The sequence below is a fragment of the Apus apus genome, chromosome 25 (genome assembly GCF_020740795.1).
Source record: "Apus apus isolate bApuApu2 chromosome 25, bApuApu2.pri.cur, whole genome shotgun sequence".
NCBI classification, from domain to species: Eukaryota; Metazoa; Chordata; class Aves; order Apodiformes; family Apodidae; genus Apus; species Apus apus.
The window spans coordinates 920998-938242 of NC_067306.1; the positions used below are offsets into that span (position 1 = coordinate 920998).

Genomic DNA, 17245 nt, shown 5'->3' on the forward strand with positions numbered 1-17245 from the left:
GTACCATCTGTTTGGCTTCAGCTGCCACATTCACCAGATCCACCAAAATCCTCCTTTGGAGTGTCTAGAAAGTTATTTTATTAAACCAGATGAGACCATTTCAACGCCAAACTTTCTGTTTTCATTTTTAATTCATCCACTTTTAACAATTTTCACTGTGTAAAAGACTTCGATGCGCAATGTGAGGCCTGAAGTCCTTCCTCAGGCCCTCCCAGCCACACGGTGTACTGCTCGGCATCCGCAACCTTTTTACCTCTGCGCTAGTGCCCGAGCTGGTCAGGTGCAGCTCAGCGTTACCACCTACGAGGATTTCTCACCTCGGGTCTCTCGCAGCCTTTCCCCACGCGGCTCTGGGCCTCCTGGGCAGGCCCTGCCACCAACAGGCCGGCGCCTCCCGTCACGGCGCGCACGGGACCGGGGCCGCAACCGGCCCAGTCCCTGAGGCGCTGCCGTTCCCGAGCCGCCCTGGCAGCGCCGCGCTGCCCGCCGGACACCGACAAACGGCTCCCGGCGCTGCCAGGTCGGCTCACCCGACCCGCGGGCTGTACCGGGGCGCGGGCGCTGCCGGGGCCGCCGCTCCCCCCGAGCCGCCCGCCGCGGGGCCCTCGCGCTGCCTCGGCGGGGAAAAAGGCGCCAAGTGGCGGCGGGCGCGAGGCGCCAACGGCCGCTTGTTCGCCGCCGCAGATTCGCCACCGGCAGCCGGCGCTGCCGCTCCTCCCGGCCCACGCGAACAACGGCCGGGCTGCCGGCTGGGCGGCGGGCGGGAAGCGGGTGGGTGTCCTTGTGGGGAGTGCGGAGAGCAACGTGCAGGCGGGCAGCTGCCCCTTGCTGTCGCGGGGCGCGAGAGACGACCCCGATGCTGGAATCTGCGGCCCTGGCGCAGCGGCGGCCCCGGGCAGAGGCCGCCTCGTGCCGGCGGCAGCGCCCCCTCCCGGCCGGGCGGCGCCTGCTCCCGGGAGCGCCGCGCGGGGCCGCACCCGCCGCCCTCTGCGTCCCGCAGATTCGCCACGATCCCTCCCGGCCCGGCCGGCCCCGGAGCAGCTCGGGTGAGACCCCGGCCCGGCGGGGGCTCCGAGGGGAGCAGGGCGGGTAGGCGGCCCGCCCGGTAAAAACCAGAGCAGCCGCCGGCGGGCTGGGGGCGGCGTGGGGAAAGTGCGGAGCTGAGCGCGCAGGCGCTGCCCGCCCCGGCCCGGTGGGGAACAAAGGGAGCGCGGCTGGAGCGGGTGAGTCGGGCGGGCGGGCCCGGGGGGTCGGGCCCGGGGTCGCGCTGCGTCGCAGGGAGCAGCCCCGCTGGAGCGGGGTGAGGGGCAGCCCGGGCCGCCCCCCGGCAGCGGCCGCCGGGGCCCAGAGGGGCCGCCGCTCGCAGGGAGGGCCCGGGGGCTCCAGCTGCCGCCTGGTCGCGGCGGCCGCCGGGCCGGGATGCGGGCGCGCTGGCCTGGCGCGGTGCCGGGAGGTGCGGGGGGCTCGGCGGGCCTGAGGTACCACTTGGCAAGCGGGGGGGCCCCGGGGCCGCCCCCCCCTCAACCTGCCGAGCGGGCCCCGTGTTGGAGTTTGTGTGAGCCCGGAGCTCCACGCGGGGTTACTCGGGAGGTTCAGAGGCGGGTTTGGCTCCGCTGCAGCTCCCGTGGAGTTATTGGAAGAGGAAGGCTGAAAAAAATACTGCTTTTCTATAGCGCTCTTTCCGTGCACCCCGACGGGCTCGTGGCTCAAAGGTGAAACACTCCCACCCGCTGGGCAGGCCCGAGCGTTGCTGCTTTGTGCCCTGCAAAGGAGATACTCGTTAATTCGGTCATTTATACATCCATGCCAGTTTCCTGAAGTAGCGGGTCATTTTGTTTATATTTTATAAGGGAATAAATGAATATACTTAAAACCTTTAGGAACAAGATGATAAAAACCTGAGTGGTTTTTCACAGCTATTTAAGGCCAGTTCCCTTGGAAAGTACCTTCGTTTCTCAGAGAACCCTTCAGTCTTTAGAAACTTTTTTCTTTATTTCAAAATTGGCAAACTTTTTTGTAATTATGGTGACTATGATAGTCGATGTTTCAACAATCTGGGGAAGCAAAGGCATAATATTTAATAGCGTTATATTCTTTTGTCTTTCAGAAGTACAAATATAATGTCAGGTGGCTGAAAATTTGCCTATCAAAATGTCAAGTAAGTTTTCAAATTTTTCTTCCTTTAACTTGATGAATTAAAGATCTGCTTCAGCAGAACCTGTTTATGAGGTTCCTTGCAGTAAAAGGAATTATATGAGGCACAGTAACTTCTGACCCACCTCTTGGCCTTAAATCCTGCTGTGGCTGCTTTCTGGCATATTGTTCTCATAGGAATCCAAATATCCCAGCTTCCAGATCCTGTTTCACTGCATTTTTGCTTACTCTCCCTTTCATTGTGCATATAAATGGATTTTATGGTTTTCAGCCTTATGCCTAAATAAAAGGCTAGCAGTATAGCAAAGGTGTGTTCTTAATTTTTTTCCTTCTTTTCTTTCTCTTGTGTTCTTTGCGTTATGCTCCTCAGTGGCACAATGCAAAGTCTTTGGGAGCAGGGGTTCTGTCTCTTTGTAGTTGCTTTAAAATGTTTGTTGCAGCACTTGCCTTTAAAGGATTTGTTGAAATTTTGAAGAAAAAAAAATGCTTACATTTGTATCTTAACAGAAAGGCCATCTTATGCCCCACCTCCTACCCCAGCTCCTGCAACCGTAAGTATAGAGATTTTTCTCATTACCCAGATCTGGTGATACAGCCTTGATTAACTTACCAGAGCAATAATGATGGAGTTACATCACCTTTCTGTATTGGAAATGCAAACTGGTTGTATTTCATTACTAATGTGATATGCATTCTTCAAATTAATCTCTCTCTTTTCTAAGCAGCTTGTGAAGAAGCTGATAAGCTTGTTTCACCTTTAAGGCTAAACCCTGCAGATACTTAATTTTTTGTAAGCAGTCACTGGGTCTGAAATTACACGTCCAGTGGGTTGCAGCAGCAGACTGGAATATTGGAGAACAATCTTAGTTATTTAATTCTAAAACTTACCACTCGTGCCCAAATCATGGGCAGACAGAGCATTCTTTCATGTTTCAGTTGTACCAAGCTGGTTTGCAATGGCATGCAGGAATATGCAAAGGTCTGTTATATTGAAACACTCCTGATGCCTTAATCAAATTTCCTGAAATCACTGGTATTTTAGATTCTATGGCATGAGGAGTATTTTACTTTCTATGGTATGGAATGACACTAAGGAAAACATGAACAGTAGCTTTGAATTGTGTCCAGTTGCATTCATACCTGTATAAAAAGGCACTGAAATACCAGTACACTGTGCTCAGGAAAGCATTTGAAAGCAAATGCACCTTTTCTGTAGTGTTTCCACTTCTGAATAGCTTGCATTTTAGGAGGAATGTGTTCACATGAGCAAATAAGTATCTTTGGTACAGATGAATGAATGAAGATGCTAAAGTGAATTTTTTTTAACCAAAGAAAATTTGAAAATTGTAGAGTCTCCCTCATCTCTGCATCTGGGATAAAAGCTGCAGGATGAGCTTTAGATGAAGGTTAATCCTTCAGATTTATTGTAGCATACTTTACATTTAAAGAGGTTTCTAAGTGATGTAATGTATAAATTTAAGTTATGTCCTTAAAAATTTACTTAAATAAAACTTTATTTGCATAGTTTGTTCAGAGTTGTCATTTTGCACCCAACTGAATAGATTTGTGCCAGTATTAGAAGGAACATCATGGCATCCACCCTTACAACTGGATTCCTGCATCAAAAGCTGTGCACATACTTGTGAGATTCCCTTGGGATGCAGATGCTGCTACACGGGGTACATGGATGTGTTGATATATTCGTTAGCCAATTAGAAGTCTTCAGAAGGGTGCATGACACAGATTTCAACTGTAGCTAGTGATGTGCATTGCCTGTCTTACAAGCATCTCCTGCATTGCTTACATTTTATGCAGCCCTTGAGATGATGATCTGTGCTGTTCATGCAAAATGTAAAAGAAAAACAGACAAATAACCTTGCTTGTTCTTCCACAGCCAGTTCCAGTTACTACAGTCAACAAAATATCAGTGGTTCTCATGGCTGCAGTACTACAGCTGAGTAACAATTCTCTGTGTAATGCAAGGTAGTTCCCTTGTGACATTTAAACCCTGTCTCGCAGAAATAAAAAAGTAAGGAGGGAAAGGTTGCAACCATCACCTGATTTTATGGAAGGGCTGTAGCTCAGTATATTCAACACTTGTTATGGTCATACAGAAATCTACAGTAAAATGGCATCTTATGCAGCAGTGGATGTGTGTGGCATGGTCACAGGTCGAGTGAGTGTCAACTGCTGGGAATGAGTTGAAAAAGTCTGGTAATCAAGTATCTGCCTGCAGGCTGACTATTGAGGGGTAACTGTACTGTGTTCCTGTGTTCAGAAATGAACTGACCGTGCTGTGTCTATGTACACTTGAACACTTCACAGGTTCATGTAGTTCAGCTTATAGGTTATTATGTTCCATGTTTGTATCTGTCATATCTTGGTTCTTAGTGTCCTGAACTTACCAGTAGGACTCTTGTAACTGTGATTTAGGATGGGACAAGTCAGCAAATCACTGGGAGTCTTGGAAAACGTGTTTCTTATTAGGGCTAAAGTGTCCCCAAGAGTGGGACACTGTGCAGATGACAAGTGTCTAGAAACACTACAGGAAGTCATGAATCCTGACTGGAATGACAGCTGGGACTGTGATTAGTCACAATGACTATTAAATACTTGAACCGTTTTTTTTAAGAAAATTTGACTGGGGAAGTGAGGGATAGTGGAAATACAAGAGTGTAGTTAAAAGGCAGGAGAGAGGTTTAAGGAGGGAATACACTGAACCTTCTGAGCCTTGACTCTGTGTAGGTGACAGGTAAGAAGAGATTGCAAATTTGATTTTCCTCTACACTGCTGTGGTGAGAACAAACTGATCCCTTTCAAGAATGACTGAAGATGTATTGATTAACTGCAGCTGTCCAAGAACCAGTGATCTGTAAAGGCTTGTAGTTTCTGACCTGGAGGTTCTATTGCAGTGGTTCCTCAGGGGCCAGTCTGCAGCCAGCCTCCCAACACAAGGGTATCTCTGAATGGTCTCTCCCAGCTTCCTAAGCCCAGTTTCCCAAAATACTTCAGTTTTGCAAACCTTCAGGAAGATCTTCAGACCCTGGCAGTGGGTGGTGCACAGATGGTGCTTTGAGAGGTTTTGGTTTTTTTTTTTCCTGTTTATTGACAGTACAGTATATGTTGGAGAGGCAAAAGGATGGGAAGAAACACAGGGATTCTCACTGGTATAGTCCATGTGGATACTGGGGATCTCTGCCCCTTCCTATGTGCTGTGTTGCCTTGTAACCCTTTGGGTATCAGTCTCTGAACTACTCGGTGGCTTCTGTTGGACAATTTTATTAGCTGTGAGCTGAATCAATATGAGTACTTGTTTAAATGAGTTACACACTCAATAGAAATAAAATCACCAACTTCAGACAGAAATTCGTAGTGACACATTTGCTTAAAAATCCTGTTTCCTTACTAGGTTTGTACTGGAGTAGGTTTTGCGTGCTGAGAAGATACCAACTGCTACACCTCATTTGCTTAAATTCTGGTTGCTTTTGCATGCCATATTGCAGTTCATTTTCATTTCTGTGTTTTCCTCGTTTGAGCTCATTTCTCATTCGTGTTTTTGTCTCATTTGTTTCCATCAGCAAATGCCCAGCACCCCAGGGTTTGTGGGATACAATCCATACAGCCATCTGGCCTACAACAACTACAGGCTGGGAGGGAACCCGGGCACCAACAGCCGGGTCACGGTAGGAGAATCAACTATTACATCATCCAGCAAACAGCAGGAATTGACCAGATTTGGCTTTAGAGTCAGGTTCTCCTGAGTCTTGGCTGCTGCCACTTCCTTGTAGAACAAAAAGTTACTTCTGATTCTTACTCCCCACCCCTACCCCCCTTTCTCTTCACTCTCAAACCTTTTGCAGGAGAATGGACTTCTACTCAGCAGGGAAAAACTGCGGTACTGGGGAATGATGCAGAGCTCCACGGAGAGACTGTGTGGTCTGCAGTGACCACTGCATGCTTAGGGGGGCTTCTGCAGTGTGGGAACAAATTCCTGGAGGGAGGGAACTGCTCATTTTGAGATCTGTTGACACAAATACAAGGAAGAATATTTTGCCAAGCGGAGGTTGTTGTTAGTTGCATCATACTGTTGGGCCATACCCTTATTTTTCTTTCCAGTCTTAGTCTGGTAATTACTGCAAAGTCCTGAGTTCAGAAACTTATTTTTTCAGTGAAAGTGTGATGATGATAATATAGAATCCTCTCCAGTCTTATGTACTCTGTCAGCTTTTGGAAAATGGATGTTACATTCATTTTTCATGGAATGAACCAAGTGAGATAAGTCGAGTGATGAGAGAGGTGCCAGCTGCTTTCACATAAGTAGGCTTGATCTGATTAGTTTGGAACTGTGGTGGAAAGAAAGATTTCTCAAGGAGCAAATATATGGTGCTTTAAGGAAGTGTGCCCTTTTTACACCTCTCATACAGGTCTTTCAGACTTCATAGATGAGGTTCATCTGGTTTGTTAAAACACAGAAAAGGCCTTTCCTGTACAAGCTGGAACTTAACTGAATGTACTGTCTGAACACAGACTTTTTTCCCTAATACAGTAATAAATTGGGTTTTGTCTGAGAACTTTCATTGTTTCTGTATGTCATGAGCATATACAGCCTTCTCAGCCATGCATATATCAGTATATGTATGGTGTCTTTAAATTCCTGTTAATTTAAAAGCATTAAACGATTTCTGTTAATGTTTTTCCAATCCATCTGTATGTGTATCTCTGTATACATTTTGGTAATGCATATACCTCATGTACATTATTTATACACAGTTCTGTATGCATTGTTTCATAGAGCTCCATAAATTCAGCAAAACAAAAAAATACCAAGAGGAAAAGTTTGAAAGCTGAACACTGAGCATGAGCCTGCTTGGCCAGATCTGTACTTGCCTATCTCTGGCTGTAGCCCTGACAGATCTTGAAACTGCTTCATATTTTTCTGAAAATGTTCCCACTTAATCCAAGATAACTCCTCACCTGTGCAAGTGCTTGAAGAGTGGAGGTTTCCTAAGCCTGCAGTTGACAGGGACTGGAATGTCACTGCACTATTTTAGGAGAAAACCCTCTCAGGTTTTTTTGTAGATCAAGGGGATGCAGCAACTTTCCATCAGCAGCACTTGGTGCTCAGGGTCCTGCTTGGTGCCAGCAGTGGCTTAACTGTACAAACCTGAGGGAGACAAGCACACAGGGATGTTGCAGCATGGTTTGGAGAGTTAAGTACAGCTGGGATGCAAACGCTGCGCACAGGGACAGATCGGTTGCACGGGGTTATCTTTTTACAATGGGTAGCTCAATTGGCTCCAAATTACCACTGACAAATCTTGCAGACAAGTATATTGCTAAAATTATTTAAAAATTAAAATATATCTCTAACTTAATGATCTTAAACACTCTCCTTGTCTTTTTTACCTGTAGAGTCTCCACAGTAAGCTTGTCAAAACAGACACAATAAATTGCTCATCAGAAGTGAGAAGACCAACCTGCTGGGTTTGGTGTTTCCATGGAAACTGCTAAGCTGTGTAGATCAGTTTTAAGACTGTGGAGCCCTTCTGAAGATTTATCTAGTTACAACTCTCTAAACTTACAGATAGAAGGACAAACTTAAATAGGAAAATACCACTGTGAAGAGCAGCTGTAATTAGCACCTCTTCACAGTTTAGGCTTTTTTTGCAATGTTGCTTGTTTTGTCTTGGGTGGGTGTATCAGGGTGTAGGTTCTTTGTGTTAACTGCACAAGAATGAGTGTTTTCCAAAGCTGGTGTACGTGGAAACTGTCCAGTGATCACATTAACAAATGGATTTATCCGGTTCTTTTATAGGCTTCCTCTGGTATTACCATTCCAAAGCCCCCCAAACCCCCAGACAAGCCCCTGATGCCCTACATGAGGTACAGCCGGAAGGTGGGTATCCAGTGTCAAACAAGTAACAGAGTTAGTGTTCGTATGTGCTAACAATTAATTGCTATTATCTTAGTTTCAGCTTCTAAACTTTTACTTCTAACAGCCTGCACATTCTTTAAGGGAATTGTAAAGTACAGATGCATTGCCCTTCAGGATAAAGGCAGCAGTAGTCTGTTCATGCAGTTGCCAATTTCTGGGGGGAAACTAAAATGATAATTACTACCACTCTGCTGACAAGGATCCGCCCTGCCACATTCAGAAGTGCCTGTGACTTTACTGACAGAACCTTTTTATGATAAGGAAGTATTCCTTGCGGTGTTCTGGGCTTGGTACAGTGCTGTAGCTGGACTGAAGAGTAGCAATGAGTGGACTTTGCATGTTCTCCTTCACCAACCTAGCCTGTGGCAACGTTTGCTTCGCTATTCTATGAACTGTTTGACAGAAAGTAGGAGAGAGACTCTTGTGGAGTCTGAAATCTGATGGGGCATGGGGAGGGCATGTCAGCCTGTCTGAAGCGGGTGAGCCAGAAGGAAATTCTTCCACTTCTGGTAAAGTATCTTTGCCAGCATGTCTGTCTTAGGCAAAAAAGCATCAACAAAAATAAAAGTCAAGTGGCGCAGCAAGAAATAACACTGGCAGCTCTCTCCTTTTTTTTTTCCCCATAATGTTAGAAACTTTTTTGGTGGAGTCAGAACTTGTTGGAACTCAAATTGATCAGCAAGACTGAAAAAAAATATTTGAAATGTTACATTCTGATCTGAAAAGCTCAGTGCTCTTTATCGTAACCTACTGCTGGATGTGTTTACTCAGTAGCCTTTTTCCCAGAGATGCAGCGATGTGCATTTAAGAAGAGAATTAAGAGGGTTAAAGGCAATATTCTCATGAAACCAAAGCAATTTCAGCAATTGCCTGTTTCAGTACATGGCTTCCTACTGACTTCCTGCCCCAGAAAATAATAGAGATAGTTTAGCCAGACTCATTCCTAACTTAATCCTGTTTTTCATGGTGATTCCAGAAAGAACACTGAGATGACAATATAAAATGTTTAATTTGGAAGTATTTAGATATCATTAGTAAAGCTCCAGCTGTTTCTGTTAAGGTCTGGGACCAAGTGAAGGCGTCCAATCCTGATTTGAAGTTATGGGAAATTGGCAAGATTATTGGAGGAATGTGGCGAGATCTCACTGATGAAGAGAAGCAAGAGTATTTGAATGAATATGAAGCTGAAAAGGTAAATGGAAGAAATCTGGGATGTTTATTACAGCTGATTCTTCTAGGAACTGGTCTGAGAAGAAAATTTCATCTTACCCATGCAGTGGTGTATGAGGCACTCACGAGACCCCTGTATGTAACTTAAATGGAAGTGTGTCCTGACACGTCTTTTAAATTTTTTTTAAATAACTTTACATCAACTGTGACTGGTCAGTTTTTAGACCTAATTCCAAATGAAGTATTTATAATTGAGTGTTGATTTTAACTGTTTAATGAATGGATTTGATTGTACAACATCAGTATTGAAAAGATTGTCTCAACACCAAAAATCCTCTTTCAAAGCTGGTGCTCTGCAACTACTGCTGTTGTCATGAACATGTTCATAAAAGACTTCCAGTCACGTAGGGTTTGGTTTTCATGGTGTGATCTGGTGTAACTCTATGCTATGACATAGTGTTTTGTTTCTTAATAGAAAAATGCTACCACTTTTAGGGGTTTTCTTGTGGTTTTGGTTTTATTGACCTTCATGACAAAAGATGACAGCTACCTTGTGTCTAGGCTGGTAAGTGCTGAGGACCTTTACAAGACTGTTACTGTGATCTTAAGGTATAAAGGGAAAATTGTCCAGCTGCTGTGATGTGTTTAAACCTGGTAGGCATCTGAGGCTTTGTATAACCTGGTCAAATCCAAGCTGGTTTTATTCCAAGCCAATAGGGAAGCACTTCAAAGCTGGATGCTCTTAGTTGGGGGAAAAAAAAAAACCAACAAGGAATTCTATTTTTTAACTTGGTAATGATGTTTAGATTGTAAGCTCCTTGGGGCAGGGGCCATCTTGTTTGTTTTTACAGTGCCTAGGTAGAAGGATTCCAGTCCTCAGTATAAAGAAAACAAGACATTTAGGTACTTTTAACAATATTGTAGATTATATCTCACTTTTCATTGGAAATACCTCAAATCACTTTACAGAGTCTAGACCTGGCAAATTTTAAAAGTGAGATTAAAGAAAGCAATTCAGAAGGAAAAATACTTCAAAGGAGGTGAAAATAGAGATGCAGTCCTGCTACCAGGAGGAGACAGGAGTCTGGCTGCAGCATTCTGTATCATCCCAGTGCAGGGATGGATCAAAGGCCGGAAAAATCATAGGTTGTTTTGAAAACTGCTTCATGACATACTGGCATGAGGAAAGAGAAGAAATCAGAATCAAAGCCTAGCTAGTGTTTTGAAAACATGAATGACTGAGGAAGTAGTTGTAATTCTTAAAGACGGAGAGAATATGGTCAGTGTGTCCGCCAGCTGACTGAGAATAGCTTTGCCTGTGTAGCTACAGTCTGAGCTGCACAGGCAGCGGTTGTGTCAAGTCTGAAGCCATCCCATGGTGCATTCAAACCATATTGGTCACATTTCAGATAGAGTACAATGAGTCCATGAAGGCCTACCACAACTCCCCAGCATACCTGGCCTACATCAACGCCAAGAGCCGCGCCGAGGCGGCGCTGGAGGAGGAGAGTCGGCAGCGGCAGTCGCGCATGGAGAAGGGGGAGCCCTACATGAGCATCCAGCCCGCAGAGGACCCCGATGGTAAGATGGCAGGAGTGTGCCCAGCAGGGCCACAGGCTCCTTACAGGACTGAAAGGAGAGAGGAGCTGACACCAGACAAGGAGAACCAGCAGTGCACGACTCAAGGCCTCACATGACTGCGTTGCTGTCCTGGCACCTTGAGCACTGATTTTCCCTCAGTTTCCTACAGCTGACAGATGACTTGGTCTTGTTTCCAAAACCTCAGGTGGCAAACCACTGGCAAAAGTCCTTCCAGTCCTTAATGATGTGTGAAGTAATGCTGTTCAAATACGTCTGCTTAAAGTTCTGTAATGGCTTTAACATGTGCATTATGAAAGGTTTTGATGCCTCATTTAGTCCAGCTTGAATGGACTTTTGTGCTTTATTACCAGATGCCCATAATTCTGACAGGCAGAGTTCTGGTATGATTGAGAGCATTTGAACTTTGAATGTAATCAGCAACTGTCACTTGAGATTGTTTAGGAAAGAAGTTACCCTTGCTGCTGACAAGTTGATGAGAAAATTCTGAAAGTTTATTTGACTGCAAGGAAAGGCACCCCACCCAGTGGGAAAACCCAGACTTGTACACCTGATGTCTGCTTTTGAATTCATGACCAAGTACTTGTTGAAACCTGAGGATTAAAAATGTAGTTACACCCTTTTTTTTCTTCCCCCTTATAAAAGCACACCCCTGAGATAAAGCTCATGGCAAACAGCACTTTTCCCACTGTGAGGTGACTGCAGAATGTATGTAAATACATGGAGTGCTCCAGGAGCACCAGCCTGGGGACTTCAGCTGCTCTGTGCCCCCTGGGCCAGAAGTGGCTGCAGGAGCCCCAAGTTGCTGCTGGTCACACCTGGGGCAGAACAGCAAGTTTTTAGGGACAGAAATGCTGCTTCTGTCCCAGCCTATGTGTCAGGAGGATCCAGAATTTGTAGCATAAAAGGAATCTTGCCAAGAGGACAAAGGCACAACTTTAAGGAGACCAACTGGATTAGTACTTGCTCTCACAAATCAGTCCTCTGCCCACTGGTTTTCTCTCTTCATTTAATCAGGGACCTCAATAAGCAGTTGAACCAAACACTTTGAAATAAAGCAGATGAAAACTTTCATTAAACTAGTTATCTTCTTTGGTAATATTTCCTGGCAATGGTATGTTAGGGTCCTCTTTAGGATTTCTGAGAACAGTTGGATACTAATCTCCATCAGGAAAACTTGATGTAAAATAAACTCAGCTCTGGTCTTTTCTACTTGACATCATTCCAGAAGATAATTCATACTTTTTGCTTAACATCTTAATACTCAACTAAATATGAATTATACTCACAGAAGTTTCTTACAATTTGTTTCTTCACCAGTACTTAATGCTATTTAATTACTGTGCTTTAGATTTTAATTAGTTTGGCTTGAGGTTTGTGTGTCTGTTTTGTAGCTAGGTTCTTGATTCCAAAACTGCAGACACTGGTTTGATTTTCATTCTGTTGAAAAGCTTTGCCTGCTTTCCTTGAAGAAATAAAGTCACAGCATAGGAAGACTTCTGTCCTCTAGGGGCTGGAAGCCTTTGCATGCTACTAGATGTAGAAAGACATGTTCTTTTGTTCTGCTTTGTGGCATCAAACTGAATTCTACTTTTAAAATGAGTGCCTAGTACAATTCATAATGCTGTAGTTCATGTTAAAATCTGTCACTAGATTAAAATTGTCAAAGTTCAGTGTCTTGCCATAAAGTGGAAGCATTTTTAACTTGGCTAGAGAGAAAAAACAAATACTGGACCTGAAATACTCTTACAACTTTGTAGTTAATCCTCTAGATCCCTGTCAGACAAGACAGTTTAGTTCCTGTTTGGCTTAAAATGTATTTTCTCTGCAAGCAGCTTCTAAGTAGACCAGCACCTGACCTATGTGCTTGTGTACTTTTTCTCCTGAAGTGTTTTTTTCAGTAACTGTTTTTTAGAGAACTATTTACTAAAAAAAAGTTACAAAAAATTGGATATTCTTACTACATTGTTACAAATTTGCAGTGATGAATAAACATGTCTCACTGCTTCAAGCTTTCATTCCTCAGGATTTCAAAAAATAAGTCTCTTTGATTTGTGCTACAACATTTGTTTGTACAGGAGTCAACTCCTGTTGGGGTTTTGCATTGGATATTGTTGTGATACCATGATAATGAGAATGGGTTGTTTTATTTGGTGTATTAAGTCCCTCTTGCTCTGGAAAAGTGGAAAGCAGCACAGTAAATAACTAGATCAGTCCAAATTTCAAACATGTGGGAAAGGCATGTAACACCATCGGTGGTGGAGCTGTGCTGGGTGAGGGGGTCTTGGCCTCGTATTGTCTCTTGTCTGATCATCCGATGATGTTTGTCAGCATCAACTTTGTGACGTGGCAGCAACTGGCTTTGTTTTAAATGAGGGGCATTGTGAGTACAGTGTCACTGGGCTTGGTCCCCATGTTATGGAATTGAAGCAGTTGCTCTTCTCCTCGTTCCAGACTACGATGACGGGTTCTCCATGAAGCACACGGCGACTGCTCGGTTCCAGAGGAACCACCGGCTCATCAGTGAGATCCTGAGCGAAAGCGTCGTCCCCGACGTCCGCTCTGTTGTCACCACAGCCAGGATGCAAGTTCTTAAACGCCAGGTTCAGTCCTTGATGGTTCATCAGGTAAAGATAAATTCTGTGAAGGCAGCTAAAACCTAATGGTGCTGGGCTGTACTCCAAGTCTTGCATCACTTGATCTTGTACGTGACTGTTCGTGTTGGGCGTCAATGCTTTGTACACTCCAGCAGCTCATCTGGGCTTTCTGGGAGCTGCAAGATGTGAGACTTCACCTTCTCTGCCATTTTGTTCTTGAGAATCATGTTAAACTGTATTCTGTTCCCTAGGATATCTTAAGTATTACTGCCATCTTTTCATTATTGATAACCCTTCTGTCTGTAGGGTGACTCTCCTGTTTTATGAGGACAGGTAGAGTTGGGACTTTCAGGTGGCTTATAACTTGCAGTCTTGTTTGTAATGATTCTTTATTACAGTAAATCATCCCTATTCTAACATTTTTCATTGGAAGTTAAATGCATATAAGGGAATCTAATGGGATCACCCAGCTCTGACCAGGCACATGCCTGTGTTTTCCAAACAAGCATGTTAACAACAGAGCCCTGCCAGGACAGTCAGTGGACATGGAGGTGCAGAAAAATTAAGAGACCAGAATGAGAGATTTATTCCTTTTTTTAATTAACAAAATAAGATTTGGGGTGCACAGGAGGGTGGTATCCCTCCCTGCCTTTGAACTATGGTTTTTCTGTATGAGAGAATGTCATTGGTGTGTGTGTATATACACCTACAGGGTGTACAGTGTGAAAGCAAATACATAGATTTTAAGCCGGAAGATTCACCTGAAGTACAGCTAGTTTTTCATTTACAACATGGCAAACCAGTCCTGAATTACTGCAGAGACCCATTTATTGTTTGTATTTTTCAATATGAACAACTTACCTACTGGGTATTAGAGCAAAGAGGGCATAAGGATGTTTTTCATACGGATATACCTGAAAATACTGGTCTGAGTCTTTCTGTGTGTAGCTCTAAGCTCTGCCCAGTTCTTCAGGTAACTCCACAGGCAGGTTCTTACCTTGTGTTTCCCTTCCAGCGTAAACTGGAGGCTGAGCTGCTGCAAATTGAAGAGCGTCACCAGGAAAAGAAGAGGAAGTTTTTGGAAAGCACTGAATCCTTTAACAACGAGCTTAAAAGGGTACAGCTCTGCCTCTTCTTCCCTTGCTCGGAGGAAATCTGCTCGTTACCCACCTGTACAAGTGCTCTACCTGCTAATTACACAACTGTTGGCTGCAGTGTCCCCATGTGGGGGTGTTGGAAAGTCACAGTTTGTTATTTCATGCTCCCGCAGTGACCTTTAGTGGTGACATTCAGCCATCGCAGTTTAAAAAGTCCTTCAGGCCTGACTGGTGAGCAGCAGCTCAAGGGAGGTGGTGAAAAGCCACCATGGAGCACAAGATTCTGCTCTGTCCTTGGCTGCTTCCAATAACAAGGTTCAGGTTGTTTGTTTATCCCCCCCCCCTTTTTTTTTTGTTAATATGCTTGTATCTCCCTTCCTAGTTACTGAAGCTTTTGATACAAACTTTGTCAAATCATAAGAATTATGCTGCATGTAGAGATACTGAACTCAACTGGGTTTTACTGAGGTTTTGTTTTTCAATTTTTAATTGCTAGTTATGCGGTTTGAAGGTGGAAGTGGATATGGAAAAGATTGCAGCTGAAATTGCTCAGGCTGAGGAACAGGCTCGCAAGAGGCAGGAGGAAAGGGAAAAAGAAGCAGCTGAGCAAGCAGAACGCAGCCAGAACAACGTGGCAGCTGAGGAGGAACAGGCAGCTAATAAGATAGAGGAGAAGAAAGAAGAGGAGAGCGCTCCAATGGAGACAGGTAACTGCATTTGGAGACCAGCCTCAGAACCCTCAAAGGATCAGCATTAAAGTGTCTCTGTAGAGGCTCAGTTAGCCAGGGGTGCCCCATGTTTTTGCTGCTACTAGGAAGAAAGGCTTAAGAATAATATTCAGAATAGTTAACTTCATCTTGGTGAACACGGGGTTTGTTTTCTTCTCATTAAATTGCGCCTTTTTAAAAGGGGAGATGACAAGATTCTGCAAAGCTCTGTGTAAGGCTTTGTGTGTCATGCACCCAAAAAATGCTTTGTGAATCAAACTCGGTTCCCTTCTTGTGGCTGGAGCTCTGGGGCCAGGCAGCTGCAGGTGCCTCTCAGGACACTGTGTGGCAGAACTGTGTCCATCCTCAGCACTGAGGGGGCTTGCAGAGCTCTGCCTGTCACTGCACCTTGTGACAGCAGAACTGCTGTGGGGATCCTCAAGATTTATTCCAGATTCTGTTTCTTCCTAAATTCTAATTGCACAATATATAATTCTAATTGCAAATATATCGGTATGTAAATGACACTGAGAAATCTGCCATTACAGAAGAGCCTCATCCAGAGGAGAGCACAGAAAACCAGCAGAATGGAGAAGAAGGAACATCTACCCCAGATGATAAGGAGAGTGGGCAGGAGGGGGTGGACAGCACTGCAGAGGAGGGAACCAGTGACAGCAACACTGGCTCAGAAAGCAACAGTGCCACTGTGGAGGAGCCTCCTGCAGACCCCAGTGCTGAGGACAGCGAGAAGAAAGAATAAATATTGACTTACTTCATGTGTCTCTCTTTACTGAAATACTGTTTTGATTTCAGAATGTGCTACAAGGCGTTTGTATCTTCCTTGCCTGTATCACTTGTCTCTAAAGGATACTGGGCTTTAGTAACTTGTCAGATTATCAGCAAAGCAACTTAGAGGGCCTTTAGAGGCAAAGGAAACCATGCAACAGACAAAACCCCCTGTCTAAAGCTGTACAATTTGGAGGGGTTCTCCCTATAGCTCGGGGCTTCTTCCCTAGAAGAACAGTGTTGGTTTTATATCAGAGCTCAGGGCTTCTCCCCAGCCACACAGAGCTGTGTGGTTCTTCAAGGCCTCCTTCTTCTGGGTGCAGGTGGCATCACCTGCAGGCCCTGGTGTCACTGCAGGACCCACTGCCCCAGGCCTGAGGAATCAGGGAAAGGTCATTGGCACCTGCCGGAGCTGAGAAAGTTCCTGAGGCCTCTGGAAGTTTGGATTAGTGTGAAGCAAAGACATGTCTGCTGCAGCTGCCCAGCTCTCTGGTTTTCAAGAGAGCTTTCTGCACTTGTGAGCTGTGCTCCTGTGTGAGGCTAAGCTGTTATCTAGGGGATTTTTTTGTGTAATCCTTGTTTTTTATAGTGTAGCTTCTACAGGGATGGAAACTTGCTCATGTTCTGTGTGCAGCACTTCTGGAGATGATTTCCAGAGGACTGAGTTCAGCCTTCTTGCAGTAAATGACATAATTGTGGGGGTTTTTTCTGTGATGCAGGATTCCTTTCAACAACAGTCTTTGCTTTTCTGTACCAATTTAACTCATTTGGTACAGACATTATCCTGGTATGACCTCATCCTGGGAGATGGCAAAGTACAGAGCAGGAGAGCATTTAATAAAATCTGTTCTCTGAGCAGGCTGTCACTAATATGCCCCAAACGGTAAAGAAGAGCAGTTTTGCTCACCAGGAGCTTTCAGAAACTGGGAACTCTACAGATGTACTGAAAAGGTCACATTTTGCCCTCTATAAGCAGAAGCCCAACTGAAGAAAAGAATACACTGAATTGCAACAAGAGACACAAGCTCTTCCATGACTTGACACCTGTAAGAGAACATGTGATGCATTTGTTTCAATAATTTAGTATGTTTTTAAGGAATAGTGGGTGTATCAGATGGTAATGTTTTTTAAATCCTTTTGTTGTTTTTTTTTAAACAGTCTCAAAATAAAATCCAACTTGTTTGGTTTTTTAAAACTTAA

At 44.6% G+C, this 17245-nt stretch overlaps 2 protein-coding genes across 7 annotated transcripts; one reads left to right on the plus strand and one right to left on the minus strand.

Annotated features, from left to right (window-relative positions):
• Positions 1-526: 526 nt before the first annotated feature.
• Positions 527-1805, minus strand: LOC127394230 (basic proline-rich protein-like). Its single transcript, XM_051640072.1, has 2 exons — positions 1800-1805; positions 527-1525 (listed from the first exon to the last, which is right to left on the minus strand). The coding sequence occupies exons 1-2, from the start codon at positions 1803-1805 to the stop codon at positions 527-529; spliced, it is 1005 nt and encodes a 334-aa protein (XP_051496032.1).
• SMARCE1 (SWI/SNF related, matrix associated, actin dependent regulator of chromatin, subfamily e, member 1) lies at positions 984-17245 on the plus strand. Of its 6 annotated transcripts, none has more exons than XM_051640166.1 (11): positions 984-1046; positions 2108-2158; positions 2662-2705; positions 5733-5837; positions 7970-8050; positions 9150-9281; positions 10669-10840; positions 13313-13485; positions 14471-14572; positions 15049-15259; positions 15808-17245. In XM_051640166.1, the coding sequence occupies exons 2-11, from the start codon at positions 2152-2154 to the stop codon at positions 16017-16019; spliced, it is 1239 nt and encodes a 412-aa protein (XP_051496126.1). In that variant the 5' UTR covers positions 984-1046; positions 2108-2151; the 3' UTR covers positions 16020-17245. The 6 variants fall into 6 exon arrangements, with proteins under 6 accessions (XP_051496126.1, XP_051496125.1, XP_051496130.1 ...); XM_051640165.1 differs by lacking the exon at positions 984-1046 and adding an exon at positions 1107-1223; XM_051640170.1 differs by lacking the exons at positions 984-1046; positions 5733-5837 and adding an exon at positions 1107-1223.